The sequence below is a fragment of the Zootoca vivipara genome, chromosome 17, assembly GCF_963506605.1.
Source record: "Zootoca vivipara chromosome 17, rZooViv1.1, whole genome shotgun sequence".
NCBI classification, from domain to species: Eukaryota; Metazoa; Chordata; class Lepidosauria; order Squamata; family Lacertidae; genus Zootoca; species Zootoca vivipara.
The window spans coordinates 34136385-34152131 of record NC_083292.1 but is presented as its reverse complement, the minus strand read 5'-3'; the positions used below and the strand labels follow the sequence as shown (position 1 = coordinate 34152131).

Below are 15747 nucleotides of genomic sequence, written 5' to 3'. Positions count from 1 at the left end.
TACAAAACAAGAAATTTAAAGGAGCAATTGAAACACGAGTAAAAATCACACTGTATTATGAATGCTACAGCTGGCTGAAAAATCAAACCAAATACCCTTGGCAATTTTCAAGTGGTCCACAGGAGCGTAAAGTCAAAGAACAGTAACATTGGAAGTGTGGAAACCTGCTTGCTGCCCTGGTCTGATCTAGATGTCGTTGGAGCACAAGAAAGCCACAAAGCCCTCACCTAATTGCTAAACCAAAATTTGTATCCTAGCAAGCTGTTGGGTTTGCTGAACCTATTTCCTAATTCTGGAAAACCAAGTGTGTACAAGGAGTTAACATAACAGGACTGTGAAGATTCAAAAGCAACCATCCTCACGACCACTAGGCTGAGTTGGTCCTGGTTAAAAAACAAACAAAAATCACGGTGCAGATACTGTGTCAGGATCATAGGGAATGTCACACAGACATAAATCTTCTAGCAAGTTATGACAATTCCACGAGCCTGAGGATCTTTAGGAACTGATTTTAAAGTTTCTAAACCTCATGGATTTGTGTGTTTTTTCCCCTGGGAAGGCAACACCCTTTAACCTACCCTGAGTTGCCACCTGCTTTGCAGACAGAGAGGTAAGACTAGATCCCCTTCAAATTAACAAATGTAATTGTTCTCCAAAGATACATTTCCCCCCCATACACATCCATCATACACTGTAACCAAAAAGGAAAAGGAAAAAAAAAGCAGTGTACATGAAAATAAGAAAATAAATTAAATCCGTAGCAGAGGGAAGAGGCAGAGGTGCTCTAGACTGCAGCGGAGCTGGAAGCTTCCAGCGATAACAAGAGAATCAAAGAGTTTTGCTGTTTGTTTTGTTTTCGTGTGTGTGTGGTTTTTAATAAGAGTGACTGCCAGCTTGCCTGCTAGCGCGGGTCCAAGCGAGTAGCCCGAGCAGAGCAGAGGGAGGGCCCGGCTGCTCGCAAGTGTTTATAATTCCGTAAGAGTCCCCTGCTGGAGCTGCTCACTAAAATCGCCTTGCAAGTACGGGCGGTGGAGAAAGAGAGAGGGAGGAGAATGTGAGTGTCCTGTCCGAGGAGGAGGAGGAGGAAGAGCAGGCATCCTTGCGATCCAAATGCAGCAGCGTTCAGCAGGGAAGTCGAGGCCGGCCTGAGGCTGTCCAGGGTGACCGTCTCCATGCTTAGCCATCTTCCTTAGGGGGCGTGTACCAGCCTGAGAGCAAAGTAAAAGGTTGTGAGGAAAGGTGGAAGACGTGGGATTTAGGTGAACAGACGCCTTTTCTGTAGATCAAGGCTGGGAAATCTTTGCTGGTGGGCAACCTACAGATTCTTAACTTCTTCACCCGGGGGGGGGGGGGCTCCGCCCTCCCTTCAGTCGCCAGATGCCATCCTCACATCAGGCAATGCTGTGTCCCGATTGTCAGGAATGCAAAAGCACAGCTGTTTGGAAACCTTTTTGTAAAACTGCCTTGTGCTGCTCTTCAAACCCCTGCTTTTCAGAAGGGCTGTTTGAAAGTCCTTTTGCAAACAGCTGAGCTTTAGCTGGGCCTCCCTGTTTGCAGCGTACAGCCAGCACAAAATTAACCCACCACCGTTTTTTTTAAAAAAGTACATCACAGGCCAGCAATTCCCCATCCCTGCCTCACATGGAGCTGGTCTAGGCAGCAAAATACTCTTCCTACTTGGGTGCTCAGAGGCTCTTTCTCAGGCCCAGATTCTCCTCTAGAACTGGAGGAGCAGGGGGGGCTTTAGTATAGAAATCAGCAGCTCTGCTACTGAGCTAGGGGCCATCCTCTCCAGGGGGATGGGAATCCTGTGGGTCTCCCCAGATCTTCCTGGATTCCAGTGCCCGTCACTCCTGATCCAGAGACCTTGCTGGGGGTATGTTGCAGCCACCCTCCCAACAACAGCTGGAGGGCACCAGGTAGCCCACCCGTGCCCTACAGGGGTTGCCATGGGATGATGGTTTTCAAACTGGTGGCAGCCTCAGTCGGGAATAGCAGGTCAGTAACTGCAGACTAGCTTTCTGGAGTGGGAAAGCTCTGACACTACCCAACAGTGCTGGGGGCACTGTTATACAGTGGTTCCGCTCCTTCCTCCTGGGCCGTGTTCAGAAAGTGGTGGTGGGGGAGGAGTGTTCAGACCCCTGGCCTCTCACTTGTGGGGTGCCTCAGGGTTTCGTCCTCTCCCCCATGCTTTTTAACATCTACATGCAGCTGCTGGGAGACATCATCAGGGGGTTTGGGCTGGGTGTTCACCAGTATGCGGATGATACCCAGCTCTACCTCTCTTTCAAATCAGAACCAGTGAAGGTGGTGAAGGTCCTGTGTGAGTGCCTGGAGGCGGTTGGAGGTTGGATGGCGGCTAACAGATTGAGGTTGAATCCAGACAAGACAGAAGTACTGTTCTTGGGGGATAGGAGGCGGGCAGGCGTGGAGGACTCCCTGGTCCTGAATGGGGTAACTGTGCCCCTGAAGGACCAGGTGCGCAGCCTGGGAGTCATTTTGGACTCCATGGGGGTCCTGTCCATGGAGGCGCAGGTCAAGGGCAGCTGTTTATCAGCTCCATCTGGTAGGGCAGCTGTGTCCAGGGCAGCTGTTTATCAGCTCCATCTGGTACGCAGGCTGAGACCCTACCTGCCCACGGACTGTCTCACCAGAGTAGTGCATGCTCTGGTTATCTCCCGCTTGGACTACTGTAATGCGCTCTACGTGGGGCTACCTTTGAAGGTGACCCGGAAACTGCAATTAATCCAGAATGCGGCAGCTAGACTGGTGACTGGGAGTGGCTGTCGAGACCACATAACACCGGTCCTGAAAGACCTACATTGGCTCCCAGTATGTTTCCGAGCACAATTCAAAGTGTTGGTGCTGACCTTTAAAGCCCTAAATGGCCTCGGCCCAGTATACCTGAAGGAGCGTCTTCTCCCCCATCGTTCTGCCCGGACACTGAGATCCAGCGCCGAGGGCCTTCTGGCGGTTCCCTCACTACGAGAAGCCAAGTTACAGGGAACCAGGCAGAGGGCCTTCTCGGTAGTGGCGCCCACCCTGTGGAATGCCCTCCCACCAGAGGTCAAAGAGAATAACAATTACCAGACCTTTAGAAGGCATCTTAAGGCAGCCCTGTTTAGGGAAGCTTTTAATGTTTGATGGATTTCTGTATTTTAATATTTTGTTGGAAGCCGCCCAGAGTGGCTGGGGGAACCCGGCCAGATGGGCGGGGTATAAATAATAAATTATTATTATTATCTTCCACTGCAATGAGACTCTTCAGTATAGACAGAACGCCCCTAGGACAAGGGGATGAGAACAGAAAGTACATTGGCAAGGGGTTTCGAGCTCCCCTCCCACAATTGCTTAACGATGGCAACACCACCCCTCTCCCCCTCGATTAGGCTGTTGCCTGTAATAACTCGGGTGTGGTTTTGTACTTGTAAATGCAGGTTATTGTCACATGGTGTCACTTGACTCCACCCCCTGTGGCCTCATTTTACATTGGCTCCTCCTATTTTATCTTGCACCTGGCACCAGTTGCCATGGGTGTACAGAATGGAACTTGCTGAGTATTGTTGTTGTTATTAATAATGGATTTACTGTTTGGCTGTCGCAGAATTTCTGGGCTCAAGTGCTGGTTTAAATCCTTATAAAGCCACTTGTCGGGTCCCACCTGTTCCTCCCTAAGCCTGGATCTTCCTTAAGATGAGGATAAGAAACACTGGCCAACAACGTAGGTCGGCTCCTCAGCCTTCCACCGGACGCACTTTAACCAAGGTGTTAGTCCTTACCATTCTTCTCGTGAATCTGGACCAGGGACTTGTACGACTGCTGTGCTCTTGTCAAACTGTACTGGTTCTGCGGGGGGAGAACAGAGAATGGCTTTTAATGTTAAGAAGGCTGCCCTCTCTGCACCCTTCAGTCATTGCCCACAAAGGGTGCAATAGGGCTGGCAGATACATTAATATGTTGTCCAAAACTGGTTCGAAGTCCATATCAGTTTCATAGTTTTTGACTTGGCAATATACTGCGAATCATGACGTGTGTTTGTGCTATACAAAAATCAAAAGGTGGGGGAAACCGCAAAGCCAGCCAATGCCTCTAGACAGTTCCATCTTTATTTCAGACATTGTGATATATCAGTATGTCACGATGTTTAGCTGGCAATATACTGCGAAGCTGAAAGCCAGCTATCGCCCAGCTGTAGGGTGCCCTAGAGGATCCTGCCTCTAAACCACAGAAACACGATTACCCTGAAAAGCCACATACCCGTGAAAGCAAATGTTACACTCCTAGAGGCGACTTTGCCAGATTATATCTCCCACATTGCTCCAACCACGAAACACACACTGTGCTGAATATCTTGTAAGCGGGGTTTTTTTTTTAAATGCAATCAAGGCATTTTAGGACAAGCATGGTGTGACCATAGGAAGCTCCCCCCCTTTTTTTTACACATTTATATCCCATTTTTTAAGGCAGTGGACAGTTCTCCCCTCTCTGTTTTATTCTTGCAACAACCTTGAGGGCTGAAAGAGAGAAAAGGTCTGTGGCTCATCCAAGGTCACCTAGGTCAACCTCAGGTCCCCAGATGTTGCAGGACTACAACTCCCATGATCCACCACTAGCTTAGCCCAACGGCCAGGGATGATGGGAGTTTGTAGTCTTACAATAGCTGGAGATCCAAGATTGACCTAGGCCACAGTGCACACCATACATTTAAAGCACCATGACATCACTTTGAACAGTCACGCCCCACCCCACCCCCGCCCAAAAATATATATTCTGGGAGAATATATATTCCGGGAGCTGCTGTTTGTTCAGAGTGCCGAGACTGCCCACATTTCCCTTTCCAGAGTTCCCTGTGAAGGAGAATTGTCAAAGCACTCGGGGGATTGTACTGTAACTCTCTTTAAAGCTTTGCCGGCTCTCTCCCGCCAGAGGTTGGAACCTCTGACAGCCAACTCCTCTACAGCACCAGCGCAGGGGAGGTTACCTTGTTGGCGCCAAACTGGACCCTGGCTTTGCCTTTCACAAGTGTGGCACTGATCTGCATGATCACGGACTCCACCGAGTAAGCACTGCTCCAGCCCTGGGGAAAAGGAGGTGAGGGAAAAGGAAATCTTCATAGAATTGTAGAGTTGGGAGCGACCACGAGCGTGATCTAGTCCAGCCCTCTGCAATGCAGGGACGTTTTTGCCCCATGTGCGGCTCAAACCCGCAACCCTGAGATTAAGAGTCTCGTGCTCTACCGACTGAGCTATCCCAGGGAGCAGCAGGCCCGCCGAACATCCCAGCCCAACTGCTGCAGAAGTGGGACTTGGGCCTGGCCCCAAACGCTCCCCAGTGGGAGTCCTCCCAGCCGCTCACCTGTTTTGTTAGAAGCTCCATGCAGATAGCCCCTCCGCCCAGGACATACCTTGGGAGAGGACAGAGGAAAAACCCGTTAGCCAAAAAGCCTGTGTGTCTGTGTGTGTAAATTCACTTAAAAGGGGAGCACCAACCCAGTTCCTCACAATCAAAGCCCTTTCCTAATGTCATATCCTAATGTATAAATAATAAAATTATTAATGTGCCTCCTGCCCCACAACCAATCCTGCTGCTCAGCTAAGATGGCCTGTCCTGGGGGAGGGAGGCAGGTGGAAGCTGGCTCTACATCTCTAGATGGAGCAGATGGGATGTGGCGGCCTCTGATTTTCTTCAGAACCAAGGAACACCCAATGAGTTTGTCTGGCAGTAGAACTGGGGTCGAAATACTGTCGCCTCTGGGGAACAGGGCACCCAGACAAGGCCTTCAACCTGGCTTTAATTCCGTGTCCTTTCCAAGCAAACCCGGCATACCATGGTAAGAACTTGGGGGCAGAACATCCCCCTTGCAGGCAGAAGGTCCCAGGTTCAATCCCTGGCATCTCCAGGTAGGGGCTGGGAATGAATGTCCCCCTGCCTGAAACCCTGTGACTTGCCGGTCAGTGTAAACAATACTGAAATAGATGACCAAGGATCTGGGCTCAGTATGAGGCAGTTTCCTAGGTCCCGGCTGCCCTGAGATTGATCAGAAGAAGGGAGGCAATATAGATTTAAATAATACTGATTTAAAGCAGCATGGTTTTACATGGGTTGTTGCCCCCGCCCTTGATAGGAAACTGAGTTACTAATAGCAGCTACCCGAATCCCACCGGTGGGGATCACCCAGGCACTTACTTACCCTCCCGATAGAACAGGAGACACGACCCTTACGAAGGGCGGGTCAAAGGGGAAGTTGTCCTGAAAGGAGAAGGGAGAAGCTGAGCTGGCTGCTGGGCAGCCCTCCCTTTCCCTCCCACCCCTGCCATCAGCTGCTTCTGCTGCCACAGCCACCTCCTACTCCCTCCCACCAGCCTGACCTTAAAGGTGAAGTTGAGGAGGATGAAGTCTGCCCCCTCTTTCTCTTTGAGGATCTGCAGGTCGCTGTGCAAGGCGCTGTCCTCGTCCACCCTGGGAGAGAGAGAGAGAGAGGCAAGCTCAGCCGAGGCTAGAGGAAGGCCACTCGCCCCTCCCCAGGTCAGAGTTCCCGCTTTGGGGGGGGGGGTTACATGCTGGGCTGGACGAGAAGCCAAAGTGGGTGCAGAAACAAAAGCATTTTTTTCTCCCACTTTTGTACAATCGGGTAGTTTCTCCGCACCGTCACGACACACACCTCTGCCCAGGCAAGCAAGATGCACAGCCAGAGTTCAAGGAAACGCCCCAGTCAGGCGAAAACACTCATGGAAGGTGCATAGGGGTTTGCCTGAGGTGTGACCTGGGGAAGAGTCCCAAGAGCCAGATGGAGCACACTGGAGGGCCACATTTGGATCTGAGATTCCTCACCCTTGGCCTAGTTGTGGAGGTTGGGGGCTCCTATCCAGGGGTGGCTAACTTTCTAATTCTCTCCTGTATAGCTCAGTTGGTTAGAGCATGGTGTGGGCAACGCCAAGGCTGCAGGTTCGATCCAGCTGTTCATTCATGACTAGATGGTCTCTTCCAATTCTACAATTCTGTGGTTCTGTGATCTGTGGAACCCTTTTTGTTCTGTGGGCAGGATTCGCTCCTGGCCGAAACACGAGTCAGTGTGGTGTAGGACCTGGCAGAGACCCACTCGGCCATGAAGCTCATTGGGCGCAACCTGGGGCCAGTCACTGCCTCTCGGCTTACCCTACCTCGCAGGGTTGTTGTGAGGATTAAGTGAGATAGGGAATAAATCCATGTATGCCACACCTTTAGTTCTTTGGAGAAAAAGGTGGGATATGATGCAATGGGGACAGGTTGTCCACACCAGCATATATATATGTTTTGCATACACACAAAAATCCTCACTCCACTGGTTAAATAGATCTGCTGGCTGGGGAGGAGGGTATTTGGGGTATATTCAGAGGCATTGGGATGGGCACAGAAGTTTTAACCTCTCCATCCACCAAAGCACTAGCTAACTTCAAGAAAAGAACCCGAGGGCAAGGACTATCTTATCCCTAGCACGTGTCAACTGCTCTGGGAGCCTTTGCTGTCATTGCTGGAAGAGCTGCATAAAAATGCTGGCTGGGAATCAATAAAGCAGGCTCAGGTAAGCCTTTGTTAATTTTTTCCAGCTTGGCTGGAAGCGGCCCCCTGCAAGGCGCTCTGCCCCAGCCTCTCTTGCTGCTCACGGTGGAGAAAGGTGGGGAGGAAGAGCGCTTTGCCAATCTCCCGGCCTGGGAGAAAAAGCAGAGCAGGCGTCTTCGAGTGTGTGTGAAGTCCCGATTCATACTGGAATGGAGGGGTGGTCGGGGCCTCTCCCTACACCTAGGCATCTTGCTTAAGGTAGGGTGCAGTACACACACACACACACACACACACACACACACACGGGACCAGTCAGACCCTCACCTCAGGAGTTTGACATTCCAGTCGTACAGGCTGTCGTTCACTAGTTCAACTGCATAGTTTCCTGTGGGAAAGACAAAGAAGCAGTCAGTATATTGCAGGAGAAAGGAAAGGAAGAATGGCTACACACACACACACACACACACACACACACACCTCTTAAAGTAACCAACAAGACAGAATTAAATTCCTACAGCAAACCATTTTGGCTTCCACAATATATATAGGCGACTCCCCATTTACATGGGGCTTACATTCCAGGCCCCATGTGCGTAAATGAAATGCACCTAAGCGGGGAGCACCCTAGAGTCTCCGTGTGGCTCGCAGGGAGACCCCAGAACCTGAAGAGGATGTCCTCTTTGGGCTCCGGGCGCTCATTGCAAGCCACAAGGACTCCCTAGGGTGCTCCCCACTTCTGGGTTCCCAGTGCCGTGTGTGCGTGCCGTCACATGCAAGTAGATCACATACAAGTGGGGAGTTGCCTGTATACATACAAATATATGTAAGGCTGTCGTTGTGCGATTTGCAGTGCCGCATGAGAATTCTGGGAAAGGGAGACTCCAGGTTAATGGGGGTAATTATGTTTTTATATATATTGGAAGCCGCCCAGAATGACTGGGTTACCCCAGCCACATGGGTGGGGTACAAATAATAAAATTATTATTATTAATATTAATATTAATATTATTATTGATATCTACCTAAACAAACCACAAACAAAACAATTGCTCTGTCATTTACACCCCACTGAAAAGACCAATGCAGCACAAAAATATGAACGGGGGTGACAAAATAAATTTCAAATTCTACACTATAGGCATCAGTATACATCAGACACACAACCACAAGAAAATAACACAGGATAAAACCACATGGTGCATCACATGACTTACCAACTCCGTTACAATCCAGGTTTCGCAACAGTCCTGCCCCCCTCTTCCTGACCGATGACAGCCACTTTCCCAAAAAGCAAAAACAATGCCAGGCTCCCAGTCCCTGGCCCCTTTCCAGGCTAGATACTCACCGCCCTTGAAACTTGCCGATCGGTAAATATCCCTGAGCTCCTTCATTAGCCGGTCGGTGGCCTGCACAGACCCAGACACTGCCCCCTGCGAGAGGGCGAGAGGGAGGAGGAATTTCATTGTTACACCCATGTTGCTAGCAAAATGGGCTGCCCAGCTGCAGGCTACTCCATCCCCCCAGCCCCCACCCTCGGAACGGTCCCTGGCTGGCGGAGACAAACTATCGCCCAGGCTCAGGGCTGGCCTGGTACTCTCCTGGCAAGGTGGACTCTAACTCCCACCAGCCCCCAGGTAGCGCAGCCAGCAGCCAGGGCTCACGGAAGCCGCAGTCCGGCCATGTGCCACTCCCAGCATCAAAGAGGGAGAGGCAGGCTTTGAAACGTCAGCTGGGCAGCCTTCCTCTCCATCTCCATCCCCAACCCGCCCCCCGTTTCCCTGCCTTGCCCTCCCGCCTGGCGACACGTACATTTAAGTAATCTTGCCTCTGGTTCTTTTTTATTTTCTCGAGGATGGCCAGGTTCTCTTTGCCAATGCCGTCATCTTCCGCCTTCTTCCCTTCCGCTGGCTCCTCCTCTTTCATCTCGTAGTGATCGAGTTCTTCTGTGTCCTTGGGGGCGAGAAGACAACCACAGAATTGTGAAGTTGGAAGGGACCCAAGGGCCTTCTAGTCCAACCCCCCCCCCCAATGCAAGAAGACGGAGCTTGTGACATATTCCTGACTCGTGACAGCTTTGAATTTTTTTTCTCCTTGGAAATCAAAAGCTGCATGACGCACATGGGTCTGTTTCGTGCTGCTTCAACTTTCACAACTGCAAGCAGCGGGGTGGGGGGGGGTTGGGGGACTTCCTTTCACTCAAGGGCCACATTCCCTCATGGCATGGCTAACAAAAACGTTTGCAGCAGGCACCGAAAATGGTACAGTGAAGGAGCCTGTCTGATTTCAAAAGGCAGGGAGTTCCAAGGTGTAGGTGCTACTACACTATAAGGTTGATTTCTTACATAGAAATTTAGCAACATGGAACTATTCAAGAATTGTTGCATGCTATAGAGCAGGGGTGACCTACTCCCAAGAGGCTGAGATCTACTCACAGAGTTAAAAACTGGCAGTGATCTACCCCCTTTTTGGGGGTTCAGGTCAAAGTCAGGAGGTAAAATGTTGAGCTTTTTTTAGGGGAGCCACAGTTGTTTAACTTCTTTGGGGTGAGCCAATGATCTACCAGTGATCTGCCAGTAGATCACGATCTACCTGTTGGACATGCCTGCTATATAGGAAGTGTGCTCTATGTCTTCAAAATGTATCTCCATAGACCTTTTAACATAGGCTTCTGCACCCAATTTTTAAAGCTGTTACAGATTCGGATGTGTCTATTATTTACTACTGATGAATGTATCCAAATCCTTGCTCGCTATCGTATTAAAATCTCCAATCCACATGATGGATGGGGGTATAAGTAATAAAATTATTATTATTATTACCCCAGTTCTGAACATTTCTGAAGGAACAGGAATGGCTGTGGAATTGAGGTGGCTGAGCAAACAGGAATTGGGAATTTTTAAAGGAATGCATCCCTTACCTCTGGCATCTCCTCGTCTTCCTCTTCAGAGGACACTTCTTCCTGTGTGCTCTATGGAACAAAACAGCAGGAGGACAAGTGCATGGAGTTACTCTAGAAAACACTGCCGTAAGGCCACTCTTGCAACCTATGTTGAAATTGCAATGAAGTCACTTTGAACAGTCATGGTGTTCCCAGTTCCTGGGAACTGTAGTTTGTTAAGAGCGCTGGGAGTTGTTAGGGGACACCTGTTCCCTACCCAGAGTTCCCTGGGAAGAGGGACAGGCTGCTAAACTGCTCTGGGAATTGTAGCTCGGTGAGAGAAATAGAGACCTCCCAACAACTTAAGGCACTCTCAGCTTCCTTAAATTAGGTTGACTCTACTCCAAACACTACACGTTAATTCCTGCCTGAAAACAAGCCGTATAGAAGTTGTATAAAACAACAATGTATTAAAACAACTCTGAACTATAAAAACGACTGCATTCAGACAATCATCTCTCATCCTAATATGTCAAAATATGAATGAGCCTTTCGCAGGCAAACTTTGTGTGACCAAACCAGGACGTTTCCATTAACACTACACAGGCTCCAATCCCAATTGTCTGACTCAATATAAGGCAGCTTTCTGCGTTCCTATGAACTGCACAGCAATGTATTAAAACAACTCTGAACTATATTTTAATATTGTGTCTCATTCCAGAGCTGTTAAGTCATAGTTTCTCGGCTTGGACAAAAGTTAAACAGAAGATTCGGGATGGGGGGAGTCACAAGATTCGGAGAATCTCCACATATAGTGTTACTTTATCATTGTGTGTTTATTTGTATTTTTTATTCATAAAATTAATAAAATTTCTTTTAAAAGAAGATTGTTCTAATGTTTGTTTGAAACCCTGGACTGCTGCTGCAAGTCAGTACAGACAATATGGAGCTCATCATAAGGCAGAGTCCACTGCCCCTTCTGTCATGGAGTGAAGTTTTATGTATTTGCAGACGCTGCCAATAAAAGCTGGAACATGCTAGTGTATTCTAGCAGGTCTGTAACTTTCCATTCTGCTCAAAAGAAGCAGCTGTTGTTTTGAACTGTGTGCCTTATCTTAGTACCAAGGCCACGGGGAAGTGTATTATCTGCTGCCCAGTGAGCAGTCTTTCTCATTCTTCTTTTTATTCAGGGTGGATAAAAATCAATGATTTTTTTAAAAAAATCAAAAAAATCGGATTTTTTTGATTTAAATCGGATTTTTTTTTATTTAAATCGATTTTTTTGATTTAAATTGGATTTTTTTTAAATAAAATGCTTTTTGAGGAAAATATATTACCATCAAAAGGTTGTTCCATCATGAAATAAAGATTATTTTTTAATTATGTAGAATAAGGTTGTATATGTTTATTTTTTTGGGTAAATAAATTCCATTAATCCATTCACAATGTCATGCTCTTCCAGAGGTTTTTGTAAGATTATTGGGCAGTTTCTCTGCCTACAAGATATCATCACAGATGCTTGGTTTACTTTTGCAGTTCTCAAAACTGAATTTGACTCAACAGAGGTCACATGCCTCTTCTTCACAGCAAAAATGTTATAACATGAACAGAGTTGAGAAAAAGACCTTAATCCTATTGTTCTACAAACCTATGAATACAGAAGCAACCCCTTCAGTGCTAAGTTTCAAGAAGTTCAGTGAATAGAATAGAAACAATATTTTTCTGATTGTTTGGAGTGGACAGTATTTAGGTTTTTCATGTGTAGGCTGGGCTGACAGTCTAAGTTTCTTAAAATATATATATATATTGTTTTTGTTTAGCCAAATTAGTTAACAAGCATGGGTGTTTGTTTAAGCAAATAACATATGCTGTAATGTTATTGTTTCAGTTGAATAAATCTATTTAAATCGTTATTATTAAGGTAATGATTATTTTTCTCCTTCCTAAGTAGAACAGTAAAGTTGTCCAAATATGAATGATTAACCTATTAAACTGGGGATAAGAAAAACTAATATGAAAAGTTGTTATTCTAAAAATCTTCATCTACTTGCATATTAAAGTTATACCAGCAAGAATTAGTCTTTATGTAGAAAACTATGATTTAAATCAAGCCTTACTGACTAGTGATTTAAATCGTGATTTAAATCGTGATTTAAATCAGTTTGATTTAAATCAAATCCACCCTGTTTTTATTCATTCTTCGACTGGCTTCTATCTTTTTACCTTTATATTTTTGCATTTATATTTGTGTGGTGTCTTTTTATGCTGAAACTGGATTTTTTTTTGCTCTAAGAGGAGCTACACTGTACTTTATTGGGACTCTTGACAAAGAACTGTGAAGAACTTATGCCTTAGTAAACTTCTATGAATGATTTTTCCTGCATGTCGTGCTTCTTTGGAATCCCACGTCTACCAGAGTTCCACTACTCTGCTACTTTGCTGCGTAGGCAACAGTCAGGAGTGTCCTGGGGCACTGATTCCTAACACCTTCCTATATGGAACCAACCGTGCCTGTTCAAGCAGCCTCCATGACAGTGGAATGCCACCTGGCCCAGGAGCCCTGCCAGGAGCCACAATGCTGGCTTACCTGCTCAGCAGGCAGAGGCTGGTCCAGCATTTCAACATCCGGATGCTGGGGAAGGTTGTAGAGTTTGCAGAGATCGGAAATGATCCGCTTCAGGTGCTGCAGAAGCTACCCAAGAAGGAAGCCAACGAGAACAAAGTTATAGAAAAAGGAGGAATGCTGATCACTCCCCCCCCACCGCCTCCTCCAGCTCAATTGCTCCCACTCCTTCCCCAAAGAGGTGGCGCTTCTCCCGCCTCACCAACGTGTTTCCTTTCTTCACGTCTGCTAGCCGCTCCAGGATCGCCGCCAGGTTGGGATCGTCCGATTCCACGGACCATATTGGGGGGACAGCTGGATAAGACTCCTAGAGAAGGGGGGGGACCGAGGGGGTTAGCGATAGGCAGCATCTCACAGAGATAACCAGATATGACAATGTTGTCATGCTTCAGTCCTCTGCAACTTCCTGCCACAGGCCCATTATGCTAGGGATTGGGACCCTATGGTCCTCCAGATGTCACTGGACTACTACCCCCATCACCCATGCTGGCTGAGGCTGATGGGAATTGGAGTCCAATGATACCTTGAGGGCACCAGGTTCTCCAATCTTGATCTAAATACTTTGACTTCAGCTCCCACTGGCTAGCTATGTTATTCTACCTGCCAGGGTTCTTGTGGCCCTCTGAACATTAAGGCCATGCAACTAGGGACTAACTTGATGCCATAATGAAGTCTGCCAGTCCAAGCTCAAGGGGTCTCAAGTTTAAGCTCTTACTTGAGATAACAACCCTCCCTGCTTTTTTACTCAGGCATCTGTTATCCCAGAACTGGGGATCCTGCGGGTCCCTCCAGATACTGTTGGCCTCCCAAAACACATCAGCTGCAGCCAAGATGCCCAATGGTCAGGGTTGAGGGGCTACACGTTCCCCAAATATCTGGCGTCGTATTTCCAGTCTAAACCATTAAGGAAGGCAAACTGCAGCAGGGCTGAAGAGCAGAGTCGTAAAAGCAAAATAGTGACACCACTTCGCCTGATCCTTTCCCATCTTTTTCCACCTAGGCCATCGGAGCACCTGGGCTGTCCTGCACCTCTGCTTCCATGCTGCTGCCTGCACCCCTTTTCGGCTACATGCTGCACACTGTGTTACCCTGGCAGCTGCCCCATATAAATCCCATCTCCCATGCTAAATCAAGGCTGATCTCCCACAAGAACAAACCTGCTGGATTAAGCTCAAAGGCCAATCTGTCCTGGCATCCTGTCCTCATGGTGGAGACCCAGGTGCCCCTGGGAAACCCGCAAACATGACCCAGGCACAACAGCAACTGGCAATTCAGAGGCATACTGTCATTCACAGGGGAAGGAGAATATAGCCATGGTGACTAGCCTTGATAGTCTTATCCTCCACAAATCTGTCCAATCCTCTTTTCAAGTCATCCAGTTTGGTGTCCGTATTACATTCCATCGTTTGCGCACTGTGTGAAGAAGGACTTTCTTTTGTCTGTCCCGAATTGTCCAACATTTGGCTTACTGGGTGGCCCCACTGGGTTCTCATGTTGCAGAAGTGTTCAAGAAGGGAAACACGCTGCCTCCTAGGTGCCTGCATTGTGCTTAAGCCTCAGCATGTTCATCAGAGGCAAGCAGAAATTCCACGCAGGTGAGTGAGTAGGCTGGTGGAGGGAGGATCCCCCCAACCCTCCCCTGCCAACCCACTGGGTTTCTGTCCCGCTTGCTAAGGAAGGGCAAGTCTTTGCTTGGGCTGGCAGAGGGCGAGTGGGTTAGATCATGTCATGTCTCTCAGCTGACCTGGAAGCTACATGCCACTGATGGAAAATGGGGCTTCAGCGTCCACTGCAGCCAGTGCGTTAACACGGGATACAATGATATGCCAAGTTTGCAACTTTTGTGGTTTCCACAGGGGCTTTCCATGATCCCTCTTTTACCTTGCCAACTACCCCCACCCTCGGCCCCGCCCCTCTAATCTCCGCCCACACATGCCCCGCCCCTTTCAGAAAACACCCCGCCCAGCCTCTGCAAGTCCCGCCCCCGATTCCACATGCCCCGCCCCATCACCCCACTCCCCTCCAAGCCCCTCCCCCGAGGGAGTGAGAGGGTCTCCCGCCCAATTGAAAGCGCCCCCTCCTACCTCCCACCCGGGGACTCACCGTGATGTTGCCATGGATACGGACGGGCCCCCCGCCGCCCGGGCCGGGCAGGAACTCGCAGCCCAGCTCGTCCGGGCAGGCGCGGGCGATGCGGAAGCGCTCGTGGCCGCGGTGGAAGATGGACTCGAGGAGCCGCAGCTCCCGCCTCAGCAGCGCGCGCCCCGGCCCCGCCCCCATCACGGCGCCAGGCCCCGCCCCCATCACGGCGCCAGGCCCCGCCCCGCCCGGCCCCGTGCGCTGCATCTTCCCATCGAGCGGCCCGCCGCGGCCCCCGGGCCCCCCGCGTCCCCCCACACCGCAAGATGGCGGCCGGGAAGGGCCCGCAGTCGGAAGTGACGATCCGCATCCTGCTCCTCCCCCCATCTGCGCGCGGGCGGGGGAGGAGGAGGAAGAGGAGGAGCCACTCCGGCAGGAGGTGACGGCGGAGGCCCCCCGCGGTCGCACGCACAACGCCGTCGTCATGGAGACGGTAGCTTCCGGTCCCGAGGGGAAGTGGAACTCCCAATGCCCGTTCTGCCTTTGGCCACAGATGTGGTGAGCCCTAGAGCGACGCCGTAGCGCGAGTTTATAAAGGGGCCAGAATGTCGTGTTTAAAAAATGCTTC

At 49.3% G+C, this 15747-nt stretch overlaps 1 protein-coding gene across 1 annotated transcript; it reads right to left on the bottom strand.

Annotated features, from left to right (window-relative positions):
• Positions 1-626: 626 nt before the first annotated feature.
• UBE2Q1 (ubiquitin conjugating enzyme E2 Q1) lies at positions 627-15453 on the bottom strand. Its single transcript, XM_035098887.2, has 13 exons — positions 15144-15453; positions 13243-13347; positions 13005-13109; positions 10457-10507; positions 9349-9489; positions 8885-8969; positions 7864-7924; positions 6369-6459; positions 6191-6249; positions 5356-5404; positions 4982-5077; positions 3780-3846; positions 627-1208 (listed from the first exon to the last, which is right to left on the bottom strand). The coding sequence occupies exons 1-13, from the start codon at positions 15384-15386 to the stop codon at positions 1177-1179; spliced, it is 1185 nt and encodes a 394-aa protein (XP_034954778.2). The 5' UTR covers positions 15387-15453; the 3' UTR covers positions 627-1176.
• Between the last annotated feature and the right edge of the window lie 294 nt (positions 15454-15747).

Excerpts from the sequence above, each read along its gene's own strand:
- UBE2Q1 (XM_035098887.2), bottom strand. The coding sequence starts at position 15,386 with ATGCAGCGCACGGGGCCGGGCGGGGCGGGGCCTGGCGCCGTGATGGGG. Across the intron at positions 9,490-10,456 it reads AAGACGAGGAGATGCCAGAG|GACACAGAAGAACTCGATCA; the intron begins GTAAGGGATGCA and ends CTCGCCCCCAAG. Across the intron at positions 7,925-8,884 it reads ATCGGCAAGTTTCAAGGGCG|GAAACTATGCAGTTGAACTA; the intron begins GTGAGTATCTAG and ends TCTTTCCCACAG.